The 15,152-nt window shown below is 41.7% G+C and overlaps 1 protein-coding gene across 3 annotated transcripts in view; it reads left to right on the top strand.

Moving 5' to 3' along the window:
* The first annotated feature begins 1,758 nt into the window (after positions 1-1,758).
* The window catches only part of Mtm1 (myotubularin 1), a 90,266-nt gene continuing 76,872 nt past the window's right edge, over positions 1,759-15,152 (top strand). For 2 of the 3 annotated variants that reach the window (XM_042680387.1, XM_042680386.1), the window contains exon 1: positions 7,849-7,927. In XM_042680387.1, coding sequence (XP_042536321.1) covers positions 7,872-7,927 — 56 coding nt within the window. In that variant the 5' untranslated portion in view covers positions 7,849-7,871. Of the gene's footprint in view, positions 1,818-7,848; positions 7,928-15,152 lie in introns of those variants that run through there. The other variant, XM_042680388.1, reaches the window with a different exon arrangement.

The raw sequence follows: 15,152 nt of genomic DNA, 5'->3' as shown, positions 1-15,152 counted from the left end.
GTAGTCCTTCCTCTTCCTGTCCACAATTTCCTATATCCTTCTGCCCTAACATTAGCAGATATTGGGAATTCAATTACTCAGCAGCCACCAGGGAACCTCTCTGGCATGCATATTTAATGAGCATGCTTTGAAATCCAGCACAAATGTGAGTGTGATTCAAAGAAGTTCACAGCGTGGGAGGGGTGCTAGCAGGGCAGACATGCAAGCAAATAGTGACATCAGTATAATGAAAGGGGTTGGGTGTGCCTGAGATGGAACTGCTAAGTCTTCCTGGACCAGAAGTAAGGGTTGTTCTGTGGTCTGTACCACAGTTTATTTATTACAGGAGCCAGGAACAAGTAGAAAGAGTGAGAGGAAAGAAGGAACATGTAACATACATAGAATACAAGTTCCCGATGTCTAGACCAGAACATGAAGTGAAGAGAAAGAAGGGAGAAATAGGTAAAGAGAAGGGTAGATTGGATTCACAAGATCATAGGAAGTCTGGATATACTCACTAGTTTTTCCTATATATAAGTATAATAAAGGGTAACTTATAAGTGAAGCACAGTAAGAGATTAATAAAATTCGAAGCGCCAGTAGTCATGCTTGGACTTTGGGACATTATTAAATAAAAGTTACTTGAGGGAGCTGGGAAGGTGGCTCAGTGGTAGAGCGCTTGCCTTGCATTCATGAGACCCTGGGTTCGATTCCTCAGCACCACATAAGCAAAAAGAAAAAAAGCCGGAAGTGGCACTGTGGCTCAAGTGGTAGAGCACTAGCCTTGAGCTGAAGAGCTGAGGGGCAGCGCCCAGGCCCAGAGTTCAGGCCCCACGACTGGACCCCCCCCAAAAACAGTTACTTGAAAATAGGCATTGCAATACCACAATTGAACAAAAGTGAAGTGGAGGGCTATCCTATAATGATATATTAATGTGCACGTGTCTTACAGTGCTATTAGGAAAAAAGTGTTTTGAGATTTTTGAGATAAAGTGCTCATTTGTAAAATTATGTTGCACAAGAGATATTATGCACATCCTTCTACATGCCTGCTTATTTGTTTTGTTTGATTATATTGAGATGTCATTGTGAAATTTGTCTTCCTTTTCTTGATTTTGTTTCTCTTTCTATTTACTGTGTTAATGGTCATCTGACTCAACCTCAAAAAGCAGAAGGAGTTTTGACCTGAAATGTTTCCTTTCACTGAGTGAAGTGGAGTTCTTGGAAAGGTGCTGGCACAGCATGAGCGAAATCCCAATATATACTGTGAGTTCGTTTGTGATTTGCAGATATTGCACCAAAAGTAGTATTTTTTTTCCATTATAAGTGTCTGAACTTCATGAAGCCTACTCTGTGTGAGTGATAATAAGGCATCTTAGTAACATCCACTAAAGTTTTACCTAGAACCATTTTTCCCGCTGGAGTTCACCTTGATTTGAATTTGAAACTACATTTCCCAGCGGCCTCCTCTAAAAGCAGAGCCCAATATTCCTCACTAAGCTGGCCCATGGCATTTTGGCCCTGCCCATTGCTGACACCATGCTATGAACTACAATTCCCAAAGGCCTCTACGAGCAGGACTCTTCAAAGAGGGTTTCCCAGCAGCCTCATGGGCAGAGAGCCCCGCCTCACGAAGCCGCTCCTTGGGCCCACCCTGAACCTTTTCTCCACCCCTTCCTGCACCATGTGATGCAAATTCGCCAACTGGAGCTTGGGGGAGGGCCGCAGGCGGTGGCCGGGGGCGGGGAGGCCACGGAGGCGGGGCGTGCCGCGGAGGGGGCGGAGCGGGGCTGAGGAGCGCAGCAGCCTGGCAACCGTGGTGGCGCTCGGAACCTGAGGTGGGTGCGCTCTCTTGGCTGGCCTGGCTTTGAGCCGGCCGCTGCGGGGACCCGTGATGGGGGCACCTAGGTGAAGAAGTTGGGAGTCCCTGGGCTAGCGAGTCGCGCGGGGCCTCATTGCACCCGCTGGGGTGGGGGTGGGGTTTGCCAGAACGTCTGCGATCACTGTCCCGGTGGGGCAGGGCTGAGGCCGGATAGCAGCAGCAGGCAGGTGCCTCTGGCTTTCCCTTTCTCCCTTCCCTAGGTCCCTGGCGGGCTGCGGGCGAAGGTCGGGACGCGAATCGCGGCTGGCTGGGAGGGATACGGTGCACGGACGTCCTGCTACTGCTTGTACTTTGCTTCCCTGTCCCGAGTAGGCGAGCGGGCCGGGTGGCCGCCCTGCCTCCCTGGTGACGCGCCGAGGCTGGTCCTTGACTTAGCTCCTGGTGCGGGGTGCGCACCCGCCGCAGCCCCCAGGGGTCCTGACAACGAGTTTGCAGGCCCGCGTTGGCCAAGAACCCGTGGTTGTCGCTCTCTGTTCGTGTCTTTATGCCATGCACGGGGGCTTATCTGTTTTTGCAATAGTTGCGAGAAGATCTGGGAAGGAACGCTTAGTTCCCTGATACGCAGTCGGAAGTATGCGCACCCTAGCAAGCGCGCCAGGTTGGAGTTTTCGCTTAACTGTCTATTGCTGGTCTCAGGAAGTGAAAATTAATTGTTGTATTTGCCTAAGCAAGTGTAAAGCGAATCTACAGTAAAATTCACATTAGGGGCTTTATGGACTCATATGAAGTATGAGCTGAACTAATACTGATTTTTTAAAGCAGAACTTCGGAAGAGTGGAATTCTAGTATTGTAGAATTCACATAGGTCATTAGTTTTCTGAATGGGAGAACTGAGGCCCAGAGAGACTAATGTGACACAGGTGTTAGGAAACTTAATGACAAAAGTAATATCACAAGCCAAGTCTCTAGAGAGGGTACATTGGAGTCTGTCTAGTCTGGGCTCTTATTACTAGAGCTCAATTTTATTCCTTATGAAGTATCCACCTTACAATCCTGACACTAAGCCAAAAGTTTTACTATAGTACAAGCCATTTGTGATTTCCTTCAAAACCAGTTTACTAGCCAAATGAGACCATCACGTTAGTTATTTTATAGACACATTGCTTTCATTTAATGCATATTCTACTGGCCGGGATCCCATATTCACCAGTCTTGACTCTGAATGGCTTCTGGCTGTTTTACAAAATCAAATCTATCTCTAAGACAGTCCACACAAGTAATGAGATTCAAACTGGTAGTACTTCCCAATGAAGCTCCTGAAGTGTTTCGAAGTCAATAACACTTGATCAACATGGTAGATTCCAGTATCATTATTAGGTGATTAGTCTATTTACTTTGAAGTTCTAACAGATTTATCAAGTTGTTAGATATTTGTTCATTGAGATAGCAGAGAGGCCTGAAGGAGTTTATGTATGTGGTAGCAGACAATTAAAAAAGTGATGTATTATTTTGAACACAGTAAAAAACACAGAACTCTAAAAGTATGCAATGAAAATAAAACGGTGACATGATTAGGAGTCACTTGAGCATCACTGATTTTCTAGTTGTACGTTGTCAGCTGCTGCTCCATTAAGACCAATACAATGAAAACTAAGTTTCAGTCAGGTGTCAGTGGTGTCCTAGCTACTCAGGAGGATGAGATCTGAGAATCTCAGTTCGAACCCATCTCAGGCAAGAAAGTCCTTGAGACTCTTATCTCCAATGAATCAGTAAAAAGCCAAGAATGGAGCGCTGGCTCAAGTGGTGGAACACAAGCCTTGAGCAAAAAAAAAAAAAAAAAGCTCAAGGACAGCACCCAAGTCTAAGGTTCAAGCTCTAGGATCAGCAAAAGAAGTAAGTTTATCACAGCTTTATTTTATTTTATTTATTTATTTTGTCAGTCATGGGGACTGAATTCTGGGCCTCGGCACTGTCCCTCAGCTCTTCAGCCTCAAGGCTAGTCCTCTACCACTTGAGCCACAGCACCACTTCTGGCTTTTTCTGCTTATGTGGTGCTGAGGAATTGAACCCAGGGCCTCATGCATGCAAGGCAAGCACTCTACCACTGACCCACCTTCCCAGCCCTACAGCTTTATTTTTACTTGTATGTCCCTCTTCAATGCAAACAATACTGTGATCTCAAATGCCTGCAGAGGGGGTTTTCCAATCTCTTGCTGTTTCCACTGTAACTACAGAAGGCTCTGCAAAGGTCAGGATCAGTTGGTGATTTAATGTCATTGTCTGTTCGACTCTCAGGCCCTCTTACTCAGGGTGTACTATGAACCTGTTATCTGAAATCATTGTCAATCTTCGTGTTTGTGGCTTGTAAAGAAACTAGTTCATCTGAAATAGCTCCAGAGTAAAGCAGGACCCAAGTTCTAGGAACGAGAACACTCCCTAATACAAAGGAGTTACTGAGAATTTTACTCCAGAATTTTACCTGTGTGGGCTTGTTTACTTCATATTCTGTGTGTTCAGTGGTTAGAAGCAAAACTTTATAGATGATTCTGAAAATGACCAATGTTCCAAAAAGGACTGTAGCGGTCTTTCTTCAAAACAAGAAGAGAGTTAACAAAATGTGGTCACTTTAGAAACCACTGAAAACTCATGGCTGTGGCTCTTATTGAGGACTCCAAAATAGAGAGAGAAGTGAGGGCTCTTCAGGGCGCAGTAGGTGACATTTTTAACCAGTGGCTGGTTGACTTCAAAGACTAGCCTTTCTAGCTCTTTCTAAAGTTTATCCAACTCTGTAACAGAAAAAAATAGATTGTTTTCATTATTCTTTAGTAATTTTCCTTCCCTGTTTCTGACCTTTTCAGAGTTCTGCTTTCTTTATTTTCCAGTTTTTCAGTTCATTTATTTATTCATTTATTTTTTTGGCATTCGTCATCTGCCTCAAATGTGTGGACTCTGGATGGGACATTCTCTCCAGATTATAATACTAGTTCTGTTATATATGTGACTGTGGGTGACTTAAATCTGTACCACAGTTTCTATAGCTGGAAAACAGAAGGAATAATAGCACTATGTTCTCCAAGGGTTGTTGGGAGAACCAACTAAATAATCTATAGTGCTTAGAATAGCCTTGCACATAGTAGGCACTCACAAGGAGTTAGCTGCTATTCACTTGAACTGTAGGGGACTTTGGGAAATTCACTAGACTGGATTTTCTAGACATTTCTCTTCATTTTATTGTTCAGACTTTAATTTCTGTTAACACTGACCGCAGGTTCCAAAGCTCTTGCAGTGCTAATCTTCCTTTGCTGTTCTCATTTAGAAGTTACTTAGGGCCTTATTTTCTTTGTTATCACAAGCAATAACAGAGCAGGAGAAGTTGTAGGGCCTCTTTGTAATTGGAGGATGATCTTTCATTGCAAATGTTGGACCTGTGCACTTCCAATGTGATTACTATTGTTTTTGAAAGTATCTCTTTAGAAAATTGGCATTGTGGGAATAGGAAGAATATTAGGGGGGAGAATGCTAGAGGCCTGATCTAGAAGCATTGTATACATAAATGAAATTGCTAAAATGAAACCCTCTTCTATTACTTAACTGATTGGCATAGCTGGATGCTTGTGGCTCACACCAGTAATCCTAGCTACTCAGGAGGCTGAGAGCTGAGGATCCAGCCCAGGCAAGAAAGTCTATGAGACTCTCATCTCCAGTGAACCAACAAAAAGTATAAGTGAAGGTATGGCTCAGGTGGTAGAGCACCATCTCTGAACGAAATACCCAAGCAAGAGTGTGAGGTCCTGAGTTCAATCCCAATACACACACACACACACACACACACACACACACACACACACACACACACACACACAAAGAAAAAAAAGAAAAAAGAAAATTGGCATAGTGTCTGAGTGCTTGCCTCCTATTTTTTGCTAAAGGGACAATGAGTGTTGTGGTAAGAAGCTTCCTGCATTTGGATTCTGGAGTGAGTTCAAATCCCGGTTCTGCTTAACTCTGCCACTGGGCACATCTTGTTTCTCTGCTGCTTGTAGTGGTTGCATTTGCAACACAAGTTGATAAAGCCTACTCTCATAAGCTTCTAGAGTTCTTCAGAGACTCAGGTGTGAATCAGAGCTCTTTGTGAGTGGTGCAGCACTATCATTGCACTTGTATGTTATACACACCATTGTCATTCGGGAAACTAGTATAAGAAGACACTTGTCCTTTTCTTTTACAACTGCTCCTTAGATGTAGTGGGACATTTTTGCCTCAGTGTCCCTCTTTTGTCAGCATTAAAATAGGCCTCACTCATATGGACCTGGAGCCACTCATACTCCTTTCAGTTTCCAGTTCATTTATTCCTACAACTCTAGTTCTGAGTAGTAAACAATTCTAGGGCTGTGTAAGGCAGCTGCAGCATTAGGGAGTCTTCCCTAATTCTTCTTTCCCAAGTGTCTCCGAAAGGAAGTCTTTCCTTTATCCAGTCAAGACCTGACTGCAGCCCAAGATAGCCTATGGTCCTACTGCTTCCCTCAGTCCATAGCAGACTAGATATCTGTGCTTCCAGGTGACCACAGAAGATGACCTAAGCCCTCGAAAGGAGATCCAGGGCTGTACTTGCTTCCTAGGTCATTACCACCTTCTCTGCATAAATAGTAGTAGAGTGGTAACAGTATGCTTTGGTATGTCATGGTATGGGGTGGTGTGGTATAGTATAGTACAATACAGTACAGGATAGGATAGTATAACATACTGTAGTATGGTATGCTATGGTAGAGTAGCTTGAGTGCTCTATTCTTCTTACTTGAATTTATCAGTATCTTGTAATGACTCCACAAGGAGCTCTTCACAATTTTATGTACTTAGCTTGGTATTATTGTTCTTTGATTAGCTGTCTTCTGTATTTTTTTTCTTTTGTGTTGGTACCGGTGCTTGAACTCAGGGCCTCAGAGCCTCATGCTCTCACTTTACTGTCACTCTACTATTTAAGGCACACCTTCTTTTTTGACTTTTGTTTTTGGTGTTGGTTTTGGGACTTGAACTTAGGGCCTGAGAGCTGTCCCTGAGTTTTGCTACTTTACCACTTGAGCTACAATGCCACTTCTGGCTTTTTGGTAGCTAATTGGAGATGAGTCTCACAAACTTTCCTGCAGGGGCTGGCTTCAAACTGTGATCCCTGGCTAGTAATGTAGCTTAATGGTAGAGTGCTTGCCTAGCATGCATGAAGCCCTGGGTTCAATTCCCCAGTACCACATAAACAGAAAAAGCCAAAAGTAGCACTGGGCTCAAGTGGTAGAGTGCTAGCCTTGAGCAAAAGAAGCTCAGTGACAGTGCCGAGGCCCTGAGTTCAAACCCCAGGTCTGGCAAAAATAAATCTGTGATCCTCAGATCTCACCTACCAGAGTAGCTATGGTTGCAAGCATGAGCCACTGGTGCCTTGGCTCATTTTTGGCTTTTTTTTGTTAGTTGTGGGCCTTGAACTCAGGGATTAAAGGTGTGAGCCACCAGTGGCTGGCTAGTTTTTGGTTTTTTGCTGATTAATTGGAGTCAGCCTTCTCTCAGGTTTGTCTGCCTAGGCTGACTTTGAGTCTTGATCATCAGTTTTCAGCCTTCTAATTAGCTAGGATTACAAATGTGAACCACTAGTACCTGACTCTTGGTTCACTGTTTTGATAGGTAGCTCCAGCCTGTGTGTGTATCTATCTATATCTAACTAGATAGATAGATAGACAGATAATACTAGATTCTTGGAGTCCAGTGATGGGAGAGGTTTCCTACATTGCTTTATTGCCCCTTTCTTCTTAACATCTTGAGTTTTGGCCAATGGCATAAAGCTATTTGAATATAGGTTTGCTTTTCTTTGCTGATGGGTATGTTTAGGTTAGGAATGGGGAGGAATAAGGAAAGTTAGAGAGTAATCATTGAAAGTAAATAAAGTAACTTATTTGTAACATATTCATCTCTTACCCACCTCTACAGAACAATAACACACAGAGATGTTTTTTCTTCAGCATGTGTTAATTGTTCAATTTTGATATTGTGCCCTTGAATTGTAGTGAGTTCTGGGATCCTCCTCTGCATGGGCTGCTTTCTCCATGCCAGGCTTTCTCATTCCTGGGAATTACAGGAGCAGAGGTAGGTTATGGGGAACATTCTCAACATCGGGGGGCATTGCTTTTGTGACCCTGCAGTTGCTACGATGGAGCTTTAGGAGAATGGGAACTGCATTTGCATTGCACCCGGCCTGGAATTGGCTCCAGATATCTTACTGAAATATGAATATGACATGCATGATGGCAAGTGACCATGACATAAATCATGTCCCTTTGGTTAGTATTGTTTGTACTTAACAGTAAGGAGTAAAGTTTGCCAGGAGACCTCAGGAAGCCACTACCATTAGCTCTGGCCTTGTGACCTAGCAGGATCTAAGGAACCCCAAGCAATACTGAATTTCAAATTTCCTGGTTCTGAGATGCTCCTTGCACATCGGTGGTGTGGGTGTTTCACTGCCCTCCGAGGGCCTGAGGCCTGTTGTAGCTGCTCAGCCTCTTTGCCCTTGCTACCAGTAAGTACGGGGGTTCTGTTTTCTTTGGATTTTTTTTTCTTGGTGCTGGTACTAGGGCTTGGATTAGGGGCCTGGGTGCTGTCCCTTAGCTGTTTTGTCTCAAGGCTGGCCCTACTACTTGAGCCACAGCTCTACTTCTGGCTTGTGTGTGTGTGTGTGTGTGTGTGTGTGTGTGTGTGCTAATCCTGGGACTTGATGCTATCTTTGAACTTTGTGGTTCAAGCAGTAAAGTAGGGTAGACCTCTTCCTCCAGCCACAGCTCCACCTCCAGCTTTTTTGACAGTCAGTTGGAATAAGAATCTCATGGAGGGCTGGGAAGGTGGCTCAGTGGTAGAGCGCATGCCTTGCATGCCTGAGGCCCTGGGTTCGATTCCTCAGCACCACATAAGCAAAAAATAAAAAAAAGCCGGAAATGGCGCTGTGGCTCAAGTGGTAGAGTGCTAGCCTTGAGCTGAAGAGCTGAGGGACAGCGCCCAGGCCCAGAGTTCAGACCCCACGACTGGACCAAAAAAAAAAAAAGAATCTCATGGATTTTTTTCGCCAGGTTAGCTTTGAATTGAGGTCCTCAGATCTCAGCCTACCTAGTAGCTAATATTATAGGCGTGAGCTACTAGCTCCTGTCTAAGTATGGAGGTTTTCTAAAGGTTGGGGCTGATTGTATGTCAGACTTTTGACTAAGATCAAATGTAGAGTTGAAGCTAATTTTAATTTTTTTCTCATCAGCTTCAATCACCTTCCCCGTATTATCATCACTTCTGTCTTGCAGCTGTTTGTCTTTGTTGATGAAGATTGTCTAAAAAAATATAATATCTCAAGGTCTGTTTGGTACCTACTAAGAACCCTTGTAGAATCTGAATTTTAAGAAGCCTTCTAGGTGATTGTATGTAAATTCAAGCTTGAGAAAGCTGATCTAAAAATACCACCTCACACCCTGGCTCCCAAACTTGGGGGAACCCCTTTGTGGAACTTAACATTTCTTAGTAGGTACAATAAAATAAACTGGTGAAAACAGTTTTTATATACCCTATTCAGCCCAGTAGATGCAAAATTCTGTCCTTTTGACGTTATCAAACCCGAAGTTAATGAGATGTTCCCCATTCACACCAAGTTGTATAAATCCATTGTGTGTTTTGTTTATAACATGCCTCCATTTTGCCTTGTTACTTTGGACATGTTGGGGCTTTGTCTTACTAGTTGCTACAGTCCAGAACAGCATGGTTTTGAGAGAGATCTTTTGCCCTCATTTGCAGATGAAGTCAGCAGATTGGCTGTCAATGCCCAAGAAACTGCCTTAGTAATAAACTCTATTAATGTTAGGTATGATTTTTGCCAAGCTCTTAGCCCCTGGCTTTGACATAATGTCTCATCTGAGTCCTTAAACCATGAATTTGGGTAGAAATGATGAATTTCCTCTCTGAGCTTATTCCAGAGAGGTCAGTTAGAAGGTGAAGTATTTAGGAAGTAGCAGCATCAGGACTTGAAGCTGGGTGAACTGTCTTTTGGGTGCACAGCCTCTACTGCAGCTCTCCTGACTACAGAGCTCTTCTTTGTACCAGTGTATAAGTAAGAAGGTGCTGTGAGTGTATATATGAAATATATGCTTTTTTCTTGAGGGGAATAGCAAAGAGTTCCAGTAGTATCTGTCTTCTCTGGTTCTTTAGAGAGGGTGCAGACTCCCTAAAAAGGAGAATGGGAACACTACAGCTGATAGTTTTCTGTTGGTTGATCATTAGGCGTACCTGAGGAATATTATTATTATTAATTATTATTATTATAATTGTCAGTCATGGGGCTTGAACTCAGGGCTTGGGCACTGTCCCTGAGCGTTTTCACTCAAGACTAGCACTCTACCACCCTGAGTCACAGTGCCACTTCTAGTTTTCTGGTGCTTAATTGGAGTTAGAGTCTCACAGACCTTCCTGCCAGGGCTGGCTTCAAACCATGATCCTCAGATCTCAACCTCCTAAGTAGGTAGGATTACAGGTGTGAGCCACCAGCACCAGGGTTATTTATTATTATTATTTGTATTTTGTGTGTGGCAGTACTGGGACTTTGAACTCAGAGCCTGGGTGCTGTCCCTGAGCTGCTCTTGCTCGAGGCTAGAGCTCTACCACTTGAGCTACATCTCCACGTGCAGTTTTTGGGTGGTTAATTAGAGATAAGGGTCTCTCAAATTAGTCTTCCCAGGTTGGCTTTGAACTTCAGTCCTCAAATCTGAGCCTCCTCTGTAGCTAGGATTACAGGTCTGAACCCCAGCAGTGCCCAGTTCTGGGAAGATTTAAATACATATTGCCTGAACCCCACCCACAGACATTGGGTTTTATTATTCTGGGGTGAAACTGACACTGGCTTTTATGAAGTCTTCTGGGTGAGCATGGCTCTGGCTGGGTTCCAAAGTACCTGGACTTGGCAGCAGCAACGCAGATTGAGTGGATCAGCAAGCTCCTGGGCGATGCCCGAAGGCAGATCTGTTAGGGTTGCGCTTCAAGTAGCAAATGGCATCAGAATCACCTGAGGGGCTGTTTCAGCACTGCCAGTGTCCTGGCGCCAGGCCTGGAGTTTCTGATTCAGAAGGTCTGGGCTGTAGCCCAGGATCTGTATTTGAGGTGTGTGTATTTAGCAGTTCATCACGAAGTAACTATGTTTACTTTAGGTTTTATGTAGACACACTTCTAAGGCATATTTTTGGGGTCATAAATGCATGGTGAATTCATAGTCAAGTACATACATATATATATATATATATCAATTTGCATAAATATATGGATAAATACAGAGCATGAATCTAATGGACAATTAGAAGGAGATGGAGAAGGGAGAAGAGAAAGCGAGTAATTGAGGATGAATACATTTGAAATACATTTTGAAAGAGGATGAAGATGGTTGAAATAGAGTATTTGTAGCTATGAAAATTGAACAAGGAAACCTGGTGAAATAGTTTGGATAAGGGGGGAAGGGGAAAAGGGAGAGTGATAGGAGGGTGAGATTGATTGGAACATACTCTAATCATGTGAAAATGTAACCATGAAACCCCTTCTGTATAACTGATATAAGCTAATATAAATAAATGGATGTTGAAGTTTCTAAAAAATTTTTGGTTCATTGAAACAGAGAATCATTACTGAAACCTAGTCTTGCCTCAAACTTATATGGGATTACAGGTGTGTACCATAATACCTGGTTCCTGGATATTGAATTTTAACTGATACTTTTATCCTTCATGGATATATATATATGTATACATGTATATGTACACATACAGATGTATATGTATAGATATTTATACATGTTTATATGCATGCATAAATGTATATAATTGTATGCAAACGTATGCACTCCCAAGTGCTAGAATTACAGACCTGTGCCACCTTGCCCAATATAAGGATTTTTAAAAATATAACTTAGTAGAATTACCTGAGTTTATATAGCTTGGAAGAAGCAAATTTGCTCCTGCTTTTTCTTACAGCTGGCTTTGAGTAGTGGTATTTTCTTTTTTCTCCTTCCCTTCCACTTTCCCTTTGCCTTTGCCTTTCCCTTTTCGTTTCCCTTGCTCCTCCTCTTCCCCTTCCCCTTTTCCTTCTCCTTTCCCTTCCCTTCCTCTCCTTTTTTCTTTTCTTTTTCTTTTTTTTTTTTTTTTTGGTGCCCATTCTGGGGCTTTAACTCAGGGCTAGGTGCTGTCCTTGTGCCTTTTTGCCCAAGGCTAGCACTCTACTGCTTGAGGCAAAGCTCCACTTTTGGCTTTTTGGTAGTTTACCAGTGGTAAGAATTTTATAGAACTTTCTGCCTGGGCTGGCTTTGAACCACTATCTTCAGAGTAGCTAGCGCCTGGCTGATTGATTGTATTTTCTTCAGGAACTAATATGCCAATGAGATACGGCTTTAACTTTTCAGTACTCTGTTAAGTTAGTATCATGATTATGCTGGCTTTATATAAAGTGATTTGGGTATCTCCTTTTTCTGTGCTCTGGAAGTTTTTGCAAGGTTAGCATTACCTGCTCAACGAACGTGAACAGAATTTGATCGTAAGATCAGCTGGACAGTTATGATTATTATGTTCATTATGATTATTATGTTCATTAATATTTTAAGCTGAAACTTTACATAATTTAAAGTCAAATTTATAGCAAGATATATTAGAAGTCTTCTTTACATCTCTGCCTCTAATCAGACATGTTGTTTCCTCCCCTCCCCCCAAGTAGTTTTTGCTCTTTTTCTTCTTTTGCAAACTTGAGCAAGCAATAACACACATGTATATATTTGCACACAGACCCCCCCCTCTTTCTTATGCACAGAAAAGAATACATTATTGATATTTTCACTAAAATTATGTCCCAGAAATCAGTCTTCTGTTCATTTTCTCCTCTTGATTTTTCTCTACTGTACTGATGTTTCAAACATAATGTTTTCATTATTGTTTAGTCGTAGTATATTCTGATTTCCATTGTGATGTATTTGTTCACTTGTGAGCTACTTAGAAGTTTTTTTTTTATTTTGCAAATATATTTTCTAGGGGTTTTCAAAATTGACTCCAGAGTGTGTTAGGCGAATGCTAGTAAGGTTTTTTTGGTTGTTTTTTTGTTTGTTTGTTCTTTTACAATTTTTTTTTTACACAAACTAGGGTTTGAACTCAGAGCCTTGTATATGTTAGGACTGCACTCTTGTTTGGGCTATGCCTCAGCCCAAGTGCTAGTAGTTCTTTGCAACTTGCTGAGGATAGTGTATCTGGCCATTTTGGGGTGGTTTGTTTCACTGGGCATAATACTTATTACATTCATCTTATCTAATCATCAGTTTTTAACTTCCTATTGCTGAATACTATTCCTTTCTACAGATTAAAAGTTCACTAGTGGGTGATCATGTGAGTTAATTGAGTCTTGGGCTATGAATCTTTTTGCCTTGAGTAGGACCAACAACTTGTTTCCAGCCAATAACATATGGAATATGTATTGGAATTCTACAGATTGGGAATAGGATTTTTTGCTTGTTTTGTATTTTTATTTTTTGGTAATCGAAGATGAAGTGACCCTGGGAAAGGGCCAACATTAATCAGTAGAAAACTTGTAAACGAAGATATTGTTGTTCAGAGAGGTCATGGTCTCATTGTCACGCTAATGTGAACACGTGTTAAGGAAATGAACCACAACTGTTCTCTAAGTAATGCCAGCAGCCTTGGGCTAGCAAATGCCAGTGCCCACAGCCAGAAGTCTCAAGAAAATGAGTTCTGCCAATCATCTAAAGGAACTTGGAAGCACATTTCCCCAGTTGAGCCTCCAGATGAGAATGTAGCCTAGCTACCTCCTTGATTACAGCCTTGAGAGAACCTGAGTAGGGAAACCAGCTAAGCTTCACCCATACTGCTGACCCATAAAATCTGTGAGATAATAAGTATGTGTTGTTTACACATAACATAAGGATGTTATTCAATAATATTAAACTAATATATCCATGTTCCATTTAAAATTAATCTTATATTATGTAAACATCAAGGTTCATTTATTCTTCTGTATGGACAGTAAATTAGCCATCATCATTTGTAGAAAGCACTATCATTTCCTCATCAAATCATTTTGACACTTTTTTTTTTTGGTGCCTCTTCTGGGGCTTGAACTCAGGGCCTGGGCACTGTCCCTCAGCTTTTTGTCACTCAAGGCTAGCACTGTACCTCTTGAGCCAGAGTTTCATTTCTGGTGTTTTGCTAGTTAATTGGAGATAAGAGTCTCACGTGTTTTCCTGTCCATACTGGCTTTGAACTACAATCAATCCTCAGATCTTAGCCTCTTGATAGGATTACAAATGTGAGCCACCAGTGGCTGGCTTCATTTGAACACTTTCATCAGTAGTCCTTTGACCACTGCTAAAACCTCCAAAAGATGGGCCTAAATATAGACTGTGTTCTGTTTCATTGATCTCTAGGTCCATAATCATATTAGTACTCCACTGACATGATGAGCTGTTTTATAGTCTGGAAATCTAGTAGTAGAAAGACTCCAACATTTTTTATTCAAAGACTGTTTTGATGATTCTTGGACCTTTGCCTTTCCATACAAACTTTAGAAAAAATATTTTTGTTGTCTAAAAGAAAGTCCATTGGAATGATTATATATATATATATATATATATATATATATATATATATATATATATATATATATTACATTGACTTTATATTGATCACTATCAACATGCCTGGAATCTTCTAGACCTTTAGCACAGTGTATTTCTTCATATATTTTGATCTTTGATTTGTCTCAGCAGTGTTTTGTAGTAATTGTATGTTTTCTGTAGTGTTTAAAGTATCCCTAAATATTTCTTTTTTTCTGCTATCGCAAGTAGGATTTAATATTTCTATGTCTATGTGTTCATTGTGAATTATAGACATACAATTAATTTTTATATTAGTCTTGTGTACTCTGTAGCCTTACTAAGTTTATTTATTTTAGTAGGTTTTTCCCCCTTATCCTCAGGATATTTTTACATGCATAATCATGTTGTCTACAAGTTAGTCTTTATTTCTTCTAGTATGCTATGCCTTTATTTATTTTTGTTGTTGTTGTTGATCCAGTCCTGGGGCTTGAACTCAAGGCCAGGGTGCTGTTCCTGAGCTTTTTTGCTCAGAGCTAGTAGCACTCTACCATTTGAGCCATAGCTCCACTACTGACATTTTCATGGTTAATTGGAGATAGGAGTCTTACAAACTTTCCTACCCAGTCTGGCTTTGAATGGTAATCCTCATATCTCAGCTTCCTGAGTATCTAGGATTATAGGCATGAGCCACCATGCCTGGCCATTGTGTGT

The sequence above is a fragment of the Dipodomys spectabilis genome, unplaced genomic scaffold (genome assembly GCF_019054845.1).
Source record: "Dipodomys spectabilis isolate Male_0828 unplaced genomic scaffold, ASM1905484v1 ptg000060l, whole genome shotgun sequence".
Classification (NCBI taxonomy): domain Eukaryota; kingdom Metazoa; phylum Chordata; class Mammalia; order Rodentia; family Heteromyidae; genus Dipodomys; species Dipodomys spectabilis.
The sequence above is the reverse complement of the archived record's forward strand: the minus strand, read 5'-3'. Positions and strand labels throughout refer to the sequence as shown.